Consider the following 12,136-nt stretch of genomic DNA (forward strand, 5'->3'; position numbering starts at 1 on the left):
GTCTCTTCTTTTTCCTGTGTCTTGACCGTTATCAGTCTCTAGCTGTCAGTCTCTTCTTTTTCGCGTGTCTTGACCGTTACCAATCGCTGTCAGTCTCTTCTTTTTCGCCTGTCTTGACTGTTATTTATCGCTGTCAGTCTCTTCTTTTTCGCGTGTCTTGACCGTTACCAATCGCTGTCAGTCTCTTCTTTTTCGCCTGTCTTGACTGTTATTTATCGCTGTCAGTCTCTTCTTTTTCGCTTGCCTTGACCGTTATCAATCTCTAGCTGTCAGTCTCTTCTTTTTCCTGTGTCTTGACCGTTATCAATCTCTAGCTGTCAGTCTCTTCTTTTCCGCGTGTCTTGACCGTTACCAATCGCTGTCAGTCTCTTCTTTTTCGCGTGTCTTGACCGTTATTTATCGCTGTCAGTCTCTTCTTTTTCGCGTGTCTTGACCGTTATCAATCTCTAGCTGTCAGTCTCTTCTTTTTCCTGTGTCTTGACCGTTATCAATCTCTAGCTGTAAGTCTCTTCTTTTTCCTGTTTCTTGACCGTTATCAATCACTGTCAGTCTCTTCTTTTTCGCCTGTCTTGACCGTTATTTATCGCTGTCAGTCTCTTCTTTTTCGCGTGTCTTGACCGTTATCAATCTCAAACTGTCAGTCTCTTCTTTTTCGCGTGTCTTGACCGTTATCAATCTCTAGCTGTCAGTCTCTTCTTTTTCGCGTGTCTTGACCGTTACCAATCGCTGTCAGTCTCTTCTTTTTCGCGTGTCTTGACCGTTATCAATCTCTAGCTGTCAGTCTCTTCTTTTTCCTGTGTCTTGACCGTTATCAATCGCTGTCAGTCTCTTCTTTTTCGCGTGTCTTGACCGTTACCAATCGCTGTCAGTCTCTTCTTTTTCGCCTGTCTTGACTGTTATTTATCGCTGTCAGTCTCTTCTTTTTCGCGTGTCTTAACCGTTATCAATCGCTGTCAGTCTCTTCTTTTTCGCTTGCCTTGACCGTTATCAATCTCTAGCTGTCAGTCTCTTCTTTTTCCTGTGTCTTGACCGTTATCAGTCTCTAGCTGTCAGTCTCTTCTTTTTCCTGTGTCTTGACCGTTATCAATCTCTAGCTGTCAGTCTCTTCTTTTCCGCGTGTCTTGACCGTTACCAATCGCTGTCAGTCTCTTCTTTTTCGCGTGTCTTGACCGTTATTTATCGCTGTCAATCTCTTCTTTTTCGCGTGTCTTGACCGTTATCAATCTCTAGCTGTCAGTCTCTTCTTTTTCCTGTGTCTTGACCGTTATCAATCTCTAGCTGTAAGTCTCTTCTTTTTCCTGTTTCTTGACCGTTATCAATCACTGTCAGTCTCTTCTTTTTCGCGTGTCTTCACCGTTATCAGTCTACAGCTGTCAGTCTCTTCTTTTTCGCGTGTCTTGACCGCTATCAATCGCTGTCAGTCTCTTCTATTTTTCCAGCGAAAAACTATTTCTTTTGAAAGTTTCCATAGTGGGCTCTGATTCAGTTCAGGGTAATTTTTATCATCTCGAACCTCGAAGCCTACTATCGGAAGTCTTTTTTCCAAATATCCTGGTTTCCTGGAGCTTTACGTGCTGTTTGAAACTCGCCACAATCCTCTTCTTTAATACCTCTATAAATCGTGGATTTCCCAACACCAAGCGTACTACTAATTTCACTGTGTCATCAACTAAACTGTTAAGAATACACAACTTGTACCTCGTTACTAAATGGGAACATTCTAGCTGTTCTTGGTACTCAAAAAACAAACGGGGTTTTTGGCCTGTTAAAACCTTTTTCAATTTCTGCGTTACGTTCGAAACAAATATATAGCAACTTTAGTAATCAATAAGGCTTGATATTAATAACTTTTTTTTGTTGTTTCAGTTTTTGAATCCATATGTCGATTGAGGCGTAACAGTCAACCATGATGAATAGTACAACGGGCAACGTAACCGACATCGACGAAGTCACTTATCCATTAGTGGTTCAAATAATTCAAACTATCTTATTCACAGTCGTTTGCATAGTAGGTCTAGTCGGTAACACGTTAGTCATCTACGTGGTTATCAGATTTTCGAAAATGCAAACCGTCACCAACATGTACATCGTCAATTTGGCAATAGCAGATGAATGTTTCCTGATTGGTATACCTTTCTTGATCACTACCATATTGAACAGGCATTGGATATTTGGTTACTTCGCCTGCAAGGCTTACATGCTTTCGACTGGTATAAACCAGTTCACCAGCTCCATTTTATTATGCGTCATGAGTGCTGATAGATACATCGCTGTTTGTCATCCTATATCATCGCCGAAATGGAGAACGCCTTTTATATCTAAGATAGTATCTCTGTTCGCTTGGACGTTCAGCATTCTCCTGATGATACCCATAATACAACATTCTCAAGAGATCAATAACGAAGATGGAAAAACTTCTTGCGTTATAGAATGGAGCACTTTCGAAAGCAGTTACAGCAATTATACAAACGCGACTGACGATTTTGATAATAGCAGACCTGCTCAGATATTTACTTGGTACACTTTCATATTCGGTTTCGCTATACCTTTATGTTTAATCATATATTTTTATTGGTTAGTTATTTTGAAACTTAAGAATGTCGGACCGAAAAATAAATCTAAAGAGAAGAAAAGATCGCACAGGAAGGTCACCAATTTGGTGTTGATTGTCGTCACTGTTTACATTATATGTTGGTTGCCTTATTGGGTGACGCAGCTTGCCATCAGTGATGACGTTAATGACACGTAAGTAACTTATATATACTCTATTATACAGGGTGTCCCACGACGAATTAAAACTATCTCTGTATATGGCAAAATACTCATAGTGAAATCATGAAAATTTCTACGTTTGGGTTTTTGAATACGATCTTTTTAACTAAAATATTTTCAAAAAAACAACCGGAAGTCGACTGTAATTTTGTAATTTTAAATAGAACACCCAATATATTAATATATTTCTGAAATCTACGTGAAATTTTAGTATACTTTTGTTTATAAACTTTTTTCGAAAAATGCATACTTTTTGAGTTATTAATTTTTTTGTAAAAAATTGCAGACTCTTATAAATTATTTTTTTACGATTATACCCTTAAAGATATGAAAATAATTTTTGTTCGGTTGCTTTTAGGAAAGTCAAACGTATTTGAATCCATGTTGAAAAATTTTTCATTTTATACAGGGTGTGTATAAAAAGTTTTCAAAATTTAACTTCATAAATATCAAAATTTCTTTATTTTTTTAAATAGAATCACCCGGTTTTTTCTATTTTAATGCATCCAGGTAGAAAATAAGGCAAATTCATGTATACTTTCCTATACCTAAATCTTGAAGTTATCCAGATATTAAATGTTTTTTGTAAATTTTTAGAGATGCAGGTATGGTCTAAATTTTATTTTGATATACAAGCACTAAGAAATAAAAACGTATTTTTCTTTATCTTGTAAAGGTCTGTAAAAAAATCAAATCAAATTTTTCACCCCTAAATGCATTAAAATAGAAAAAACAGGGTGGTTCTATTAAAAAAAAATTGACATTTATGAAGTTAAACTTTGAATACTTTTTATATACACCCTGTATACAATTAAACATTTTTCAATATGCATTCAAATACGTCTGACTTTGATGAAAACAACCGAATAGAAAACATTTTCATATCTTTAAGGGTATTATCATAAAAAAATAATTTATAAGGGTCTGCAGGGGTTAAATTTTTTACAAAAAAATCAATAACTCAAAAAGTATGCATTTTTCGTAAAAAAGTTTCTGGACAAAACTATACAATTTCAAGTAGATTTCAAAAATGTATTAATATACAGGGTGTTCTATTAAAAATAACAAAGTTACAGTCATATTTTAGTTAAAAAAATCGTCTCCGAAAACCCAAACGTAGAAATTTTCATGATTTTAGTATTTTGCCATATATACAGATAGTTTTAACTCGTCGCGGGACACCCTTTATTTCAAATAAAGTTTGTTCGAACACAAAGGTATCCACAAAGCTCCAAACGGGAACTATCCCAATCAAATCGAAAATTTCTTAACAAAACGACCATCAATGAAAACAGGATTGCGGAAAAACTAACCAAAAATGGCATTAAAAAATCAACAAATAAAGAAAAATCGAAAGATCAGACGTAAAAGAAGATTAATGGTAGGAAGTTTCAATGATAATAAAGCAACAAACAAAAAAATACGGAGTAGAACTGGAGAAAGCTCTAACAGAACAATCCTATGATGTTAACGACGAAAAAGGTTTTGATACTAAATGAAAAAAGAAATTCGAAAGAGACAACAAGCCAAACAGAAAACGTTACGAACGGGAACAGATAAAAATAATAAAAAGTATGAAGAGCAAAGAAATACAATAAACGGAAAACTGAGCAGAAAACCATGTAAAAAAAGAGGAGGAAATAATAATGGATGATGATGATGATAATTAATATTGAATGCAGATAAAGATAGTGGACAATGGGAGGAGCTGAGAATCCAAAATTGGATTAATAGCGAAAATATATTACCACCATTAAGGGAGGAAATACTATTATTATTTATACATCTGGAAGATCAATCTTAGACCATATTTTCACTCTGATGCAAATGCAAAAATGTGGATCTGCCAATTTCATAGTTTTCCAAAAAGATTACGAATAAGATTTACCAAAATGACACTTTAACATACAAAAACTAAGATAAAGTTGAACCAAACAATATCGAAATGATTTCAGATCTACACAGGACTCAAACAGGGAGATCCTTTATCGATTGCGCTGTCCAATACAGTATTAGAATGTAGGATAGTACGTAAAATCAGTTTGAACAGAACAAGGACACGAAAAACAAGACAAAATCAGCTTAAGGAGTTTTGCTAAGCCTTCATAGAAACGGTATTGAGTCAACGAAGATAAATCTGAGTTCATGATAATGACATCACCACGAAGGAAAAGAGAAATACAACTGAATGGAGAAGGACTAATGACCTTAGAACAAGTTTCGTATATCTTGGGGTGGTTATCCAAAACAATACGGAAGCGAAACGTGGATTCTTAACCAAGCAAAGAGAGAAAAATCTCAGAAGGATATTAGGAGGTTACTTTAAGAGAACGCCAGGTTTTAGAGCAACCAAAAAATGGTGGACGTATAACACGGAAGTACAAGAAAAGAGAGAGAGAAGTTCAGGACTGGAAAACGAAATAAAAAAAATTGGGAGGGAATCGTGATATGGACCTAAAAATCCTGCGCGTATCACCTTTATATAAAAATGATATTAATAACTTATCAATCAAAAAGGATCTCGATATTCTGAACACAAACATCAGACAACAAACTATTCAATTTTACTCAAAACACGTTCCGCTTGGCCAATAAGTCCAATTAAATTAGTTTATTATTCTTTCCGTAGTTTCTTTTGTTGTTTATTTTCGTACATTCGTATTAGTTGAACTTTCATATATCATATTTCGACGTGAGTAGCTAACAATTACTAAAGTATAAAAAACAAAAGATGAAATTAGTCGGATACATTATTAGTATATGGAAACATACTTTAAGTACGTGAAGCGTGGATATGAAGATATCGTTATGTTTTGTGTAAAAATAATAAAATTAATTATGTAATAAGACCTCGTATAATAAATAGAGTACGTTCGCAAAAATCTTCATGCTCAAATCAGTTACAAGCTTCGACAAACTTTAAACAAAGCTTCAGTTTGCTGCTTGGATCCATTTTATTATAGTAAAACTCGCACGACGACTCAAATTTCGCAAAAAACAAAAGAAACTGTAACACATACAGATATTTCCGAAAACAAGTGTTGTGAGCGATGAAACGATGAAACTATAATGTTTCACTATGAACCTACATCCAAAATAGATTCCATGGAGTTGCTTCGGAAAGTAGACTTCGTGCCAGAAATAGCGAAGATAACGAAAAGCAACAAAAATCGATGGCTGCAAGTTTATTCCTTCGAAGTAATCAAATACAATCGTAAACGCAGCAAATTCTGACTTACTAATGCAGTGGCTTCAAAACATTTCTACGCTACAACCTCAAGCAGACGCCAGGTATTTGAGCGCTTTTAATTTGTTGTGGAGCGGAACTGAAACGTGAAAAAAGTGAACAAAACCAAACCAAACCATCATCTTGCTGGAAAATCCTTGTCCGCCGAGCTATTTGCTCAAGTCTGGCAACATTGTGAGCAAACTCGGCAGCCATCTTGCGCGCAGCTTTTTGAAACGCCTACTATGTCTGCAGTATCACTTTTTGGATTTTTTTTTAACATTTCCGGTCGAAAACTGCAATACTGGTCGTATCCAGAGTAAAATCTAGTTCAGCTTTTACATTGGTCGAGCTAAAACTTTTCAAATAAAAGTATTTTATCACTCGTAATGGGAAATGTGATAAAAGTCCATAAATTTACGAAAATTCGTTCAGTTTGTCCGACTGCTCGGCACGTGACAACCACGTGGTTTCAGAAGTAGTGTTCCATGCAGACGTTTTTTCTATAACCTCAAAAAATGAAACATTGAATAATAACTGGTATACTTGAGCGTTTCAATTCCATATTACTTAATATTATGGATACTAAGGAAACAAACAGTGGGTACGTTAGGTTAGGTTATGTTAGGTTAGGTTAGGTTATGTTAGGTGAGGTAGTAACTATTCAAAATAATCTTGCATCTATGCTACTGGCCCAATAAGTAGGGTTCGTCAAAAATTCGCCATTACGAGTTGGGGATTCTATAAAATAATCGATAAATTTGATAAATATGAAATAATTTATCATATAATCATTTTACCAGCTCGTATTTTTATATTTCAAATTTGAAATGGCTGCCACGACACCGAACATAACATTTTCACCATCAAAAATAACGATTTTTTTTACTGTTCTAGATTTTATATCACACTTCATCTCCTCGCATCATGTATGAGTTATTCGAACTCCGCCGTTAACCCGATTCTGTACGCCTTTTTGAGCGACAACTTCAAGAAAAGTTTCGTGAAAGCGTGCACTTGTGCGGCCAACAAAGAGGTCAATGCTACGCTTCAACTCGAAAACAGCGTCTTTCCAAAAAAGTCTAAACATGTTACTGAAAGGTGAGAGAATACTTTTTATATAACCTCGACGATAAATGACAAAAGAAACGCTTTTTTTCAAGATATCGCTTCTATTAATAATATTTGTAACTAACAAGACTAATAGAAAATGTTTATCAACAAAAAAACTATTTACAATCTATTTTGCGATAATAATTGCGATGTATTAGTATAGACTTCCTCTTAAAGCAAATAGATATTAATTTTTTATCTAATGAAGATACTACTTTGAGGTTAGGACACATCTATCGTTCTTTCTTCCGATCCTCCTACGCTACGATCATCAAGAAGGGCAATCAGTACCCACTACAAAGTTTCGAAGGAAATACCGGAGCTATAAATCGCAAAAAACTCGGCAGCATGTGTGCTGACCACGTCCGATCCCGTACCGATCCGGATTTTGGACGGAGCGTTCGCAACGAACGGATCAGATTTTCCGAGTATGAGTAAAAACATTGATTCACGGCGTCCGAGAAAAGGGATTCATTACCGATTGTAGTTAGAATATTCAGTTCGACGTTTAGCACGTGTTGGACCCCGTGTCGTCTATTTATATATATTATAACTCGATTGTTACCTGAAATGGATACAACTCAGTTAATTATGATCTGAGGAACCCTCAATACCCAAACCAAATCGCAGCGACAATATTTGGGAAGAGATAGGATGGAGGATGAACCATCCCAGTAAGTAACAATGCATTTATTTCAATGTAATAATGATAATTAAACTGCTAGTCTCTGTTGAGGATCAATAGAACGTCTGTATGTTGTATTCCGTCTCTATAAATATGGTGCAGAGACGTCCAACAGTTCAAAAAACTTGACACTAGTCATACGGAAGTATTTTAACAATCTGGAGGCATCATCAATCAGATCAGGGACTAATGATTGATTATGATTGATTTGATGAACCCAAATTGAGGCTTTCTGGTCAGTTTATGCCTTTTCTCTTCTTCTTATATCGAAAGTCAAAAACGGGACTGTGTGTACGCAGCCGTTGATGTAAATCCGATCCGTTCGTAGCGAACGCTCCGTCCGATGATAACAAGTGCGTAACCACCTTTATAAAAACTTAGAAGTTCTATATCAACCTTATGTTCTAATCATACTTCGAATTTTTTTGTACTACGACTATAATTTATTACGAATACCACCCAAAAATTGCTGATAGAGCGTCATCTTTAACATAGTTAGGAAAATGAAGAAAATCATCATTTTTCTTTTTATATACTTTCACTAGATCATCTTAAAAACGACACACGATCTAAACTATGTAGTGACATCATTATTCAAAACATTTTGCTCGTCTCGAATTAGTACTGAACAAGTTCAATTTGTTACTGTTTCATATCGCCCATAGTCAAGTATTTACAGACCAATCTGCTAAAACAGAAAGAGATAACCAGTAACGCAACGAAAGCCTTGACGGTATGCAGAAATTGAGTTATAGCCCAAAGGTCTTGCTTACAGCGATTGTAAAAACGATGGGGAGGTTGTTTGGGTCACCAAAAACTGGACACCACGAGGACAGATCTCTCGAATCTTCTACATTTCTATATTCTATTATTGGACAGCGTGGTGGAAACTGTTAAAGACCAAATCATCAAAAATAAGCCGAGAATTTGCTTAGAAAATGATCTGTAGAAGTAAATGAGATCTAAACATCATATTAGAGTCGGAATTGGAGTTTACGGGTCCAGAACAACACATTAGTAGCTTGGGAATTACACCAAGTATCTCAAACAGAAGATTATCATCTTGTCTGATAACCATTAGAAATCTGAGCAACAAATTAATGAGATCCAATGCTTAAAAAATGATCTGTAGAAGTAAATGAGATTTAAACATCATATTAGAGTCAGAATTGGAGTTTACGGGTCCAGAACAACACTTTAGTAGCTTGGGAATTACACCAAGTATCTCAAACAGAAGATTATCATCTTGTCTGATAACCATTAGAAATCTGAGCAACAAATTAATGAGATCCAATGCTTAAAAAATGATCTGTAGAAGTAAATGAGATTTAAACATCATATTAGAGTCAGAATTGGAGTTTACGGGTCCAGAACAACACTTTAGTAGCTTGGGAATTACACCAAGTATCTCAAACAGAAGATTATCATCTTGTCTGATAACCATTAGAAATCTGAGCAACAAATTAATGAGATCCAATGCTTAAAAAATGATCTGTAGAAGTAAATGAGATTTAAACATCATATTAGAGTCAGAATTGGAGTTTACGGGTCCAGAACAACACATTAGTAGCTTGGGAATTACACCAAGTATCTCAAACAGAAGATTATCATCTTGTCTGATAACCATTAGAAATCTGAGCAACAAATTAATGAGATCCAATGCTTAAAAAATGATCTGTAGAAGTAAATGAGATTTAAACATCATATTAGAGTCAGAATTGGAGTTTACGGGTCCAGAACAACACATTAGTAGCTTGGGAATTACACCAAGTATCTCAAACAGAAGATTATCATCTTGTCTGATAACCATTAGAAATCTGAGCAACAAATTAATGAGATCCAATGCTCAAAAAATGATCTGTAGAAGTAAATGAGATTTAAACATCATATTAGAGTCAGAATTGGAGTTTACGGGTCCAGAACAACACTTTAGTAGCTTGGGAATTACACCAAGTATCTCAAACAGAAGATTATCATCTTGTCTGATAACCATTAGAAATCTGAGCAACAAATTAATGAGATTCAATGCTTAAAAAATGATCTGTAGAAGTAAATGAGATTTAAACATCATATTAGAGTCAGAATTGGAGTTTACGGGTCCAGAACAACACTTTAGTAGCTTGGGAATTACACCAAGTATCTCAAACAGAAGATTATCATCTTGTCTGATAACCATTAGAAATCTGAGCAACAAATTAATGAGATCCAATGCTCAAAAAATGATCTGTAGAAGTAAATGAGATTTAAACATCATATTAGAGTCAGAATTGGAGTTTACGGGTCCAGAACAACACTTTAGTAGCTTGGGAATTACACCAAGTATCTCAAACAGAAGATTATCATCTTGTCTGATAACCATTAGAAATCTGAGCAACAAATTAATGAGATCCAATGCTCAAAAAATGATCTGTAGAAGTAAATGAGATTTAAACATCATATTAGAGTCAGAATTGGAGTTTACGGGTCCAGAACAACACTTTAGTAGCTTGGGAATTACACCAAGTATCTCAAACAGAAGATTATCATCTTGTCTGATAACCATTAGAAATCTGAGCAACAAATTAATGAGATCCAATGCTTAAAAAATGATCTGTAGAAGTAAATGAGATTTAAACATCATATTAGAGTCAGAATTGGAGTTTACGGGTCCAGAACAACACATTAGTAGCTTGGGAATTACACCAAGTATCTCAAACAGAAGATTATCATCTTGTCTGATAACCATTAGAAATCTGAGCAACAAATTAATGAGATCCAATGCTTAAAAAATGATCTGTAGAAGTAAATGAGATCTAAACATCATATTAGAGTCAGAATTGGAGTTTACGGGTCCAGAACAACACATTAGTAGCTTGGGAATTACACCAAGTATCTCAAACAGAAGATTATCATCTTGTCTGATAACCATTAGAAATCTGAGCAACAAATTAATGAGATCCAATGCTTAAAAAATGATCTGTAGAAGTAAATGAGATCTAAACATCATATTAGAGTCAGAATTGGAGTTTACGGGTCCAGAACAACACATTAGTAGCTTGGGAATTACACCAAGTATCTCAAACAGAAGATTATCATCTTGTCTGATAACCATTAGAAATCTGAGCAACAAATTAATGAGATTCAATGCTTAAAAAATGATCTGTAGACGTAAATGAGATTTAAACATCATATTAGAGTCAGAATTGGAGTTTACGGGTCCAGAACAACACATTAGTAGCTTGGGAATTACACCAAGTATCTCAAACAGAAGATTATCATCTTGTCTGATAACCATTAGAAATCTGAGCAACAAATTAATGAGATTCAATGCTTAAAAAATGATCTGTAGAAGTAAATGAGATTTAAACATCATATTAGAGTCAGAATTGGAGTTTACGGGTCCAGAACAACACTTTAGTAGCTTGGGAATTACACCAAGTATCTCAAACAGAAGATTATCATCTTGTCTGATAACCATTAGAAATCTGAGCAACAAATTAATGAGATTCAATGATTAAAAAATGATCTGTAGAAGTAAATTAGATTTAAACATCATGTTAGAGTCGGAAATGGAGTTTGCCGGTCCAGAACTACACTCTAGTAGCTTGGGAATTACACCAAGTATCTCAAACAGAAGATTATCATCATTAATGAGATCCAAGCTGATTTGTGAATGACTTAAGATGATTTTGATAGTTAGCTCGGTGAATTTGATGACATATAGATGAATAGATGTTAATTTCTTCAAAAGAAATTTGAGAAATGAAGAAGATAAACCAAAAAAAGCACTTCATCGGAAAGATCATGGAAAAATAATTTTTTCTACCCCACACGTGCCATTTGAACCCATTCGCCATTTGTGCACGTGACACCACGTTGTACCTACAAATATATTATACGAAATTTTAAAATATTTTGCTCGACAAGCGATTTAAATTAAATATCAACTGTTTTGATAACAATATTTATTATACGGCATCCTATTTTACGCATAATAACTGCTACAAGTTCGGCACGCGTGATCAACGCGCATTTAAATCTGAGACACAAAATAATAATTCGTTGACACATAAACATTTCGTTTTCTTTTCTGAACTGTAATTTTGTTTAATGCTAAAATCAAAAGCATTAAATCGCAAGTTAAAAGACAAAAATTAATGGACAAATGCAGTATGAGTAAAATAGGAAGTCGTCCACGAATTTTTATGTAGAACGTAGCCAGAGAAAAACGACGTGGCAAAATATTGTTTGCAATTCCTTGTTCAAAACATGCACGTTGTTTTTCATTAGGGTTGCCACAACCTTTTCTTTTTTCGCTTCTTACTTTTCCGCATGATTAACAACAACCAAAATATTTTTAC

General features: G+C 34.8%; 1 protein-coding gene across 4 annotated transcripts in view; it reads left to right on the top strand.

Annotated features, from left to right (window-relative positions):
- Positions 1-12,136, top strand: part of LOC130449574 (somatostatin receptor type 2-like) — a 231,419-nt gene that overhangs the window by 212,054 nt on the left and 7,229 nt on the right. For all 4 annotated transcript variants that reach the window (XM_056787500.1, XM_056787497.1, XM_056787496.1 and 1 more), the window contains 2 exons: positions 1,867-2,745; positions 6,896-7,099. In XM_056787500.1, the coding sequence (XP_056643478.1) occupies positions 1,907-2,745; positions 6,896-7,099 (1,043 nt within the window). In that variant the 5' untranslated portion in view covers positions 1,867-1,906. The remainder of the gene's footprint in view (positions 1-1,866; positions 2,746-6,895; positions 7,100-12,136) is intronic.

Source organism: Diorhabda sublineata, chromosome 10 (assembly GCF_026230105.1).
Source record: "Diorhabda sublineata isolate icDioSubl1.1 chromosome 10, icDioSubl1.1, whole genome shotgun sequence".
Taxonomy (NCBI): domain Eukaryota; kingdom Metazoa; phylum Arthropoda; class Insecta; order Coleoptera; family Chrysomelidae; genus Diorhabda; species Diorhabda sublineata.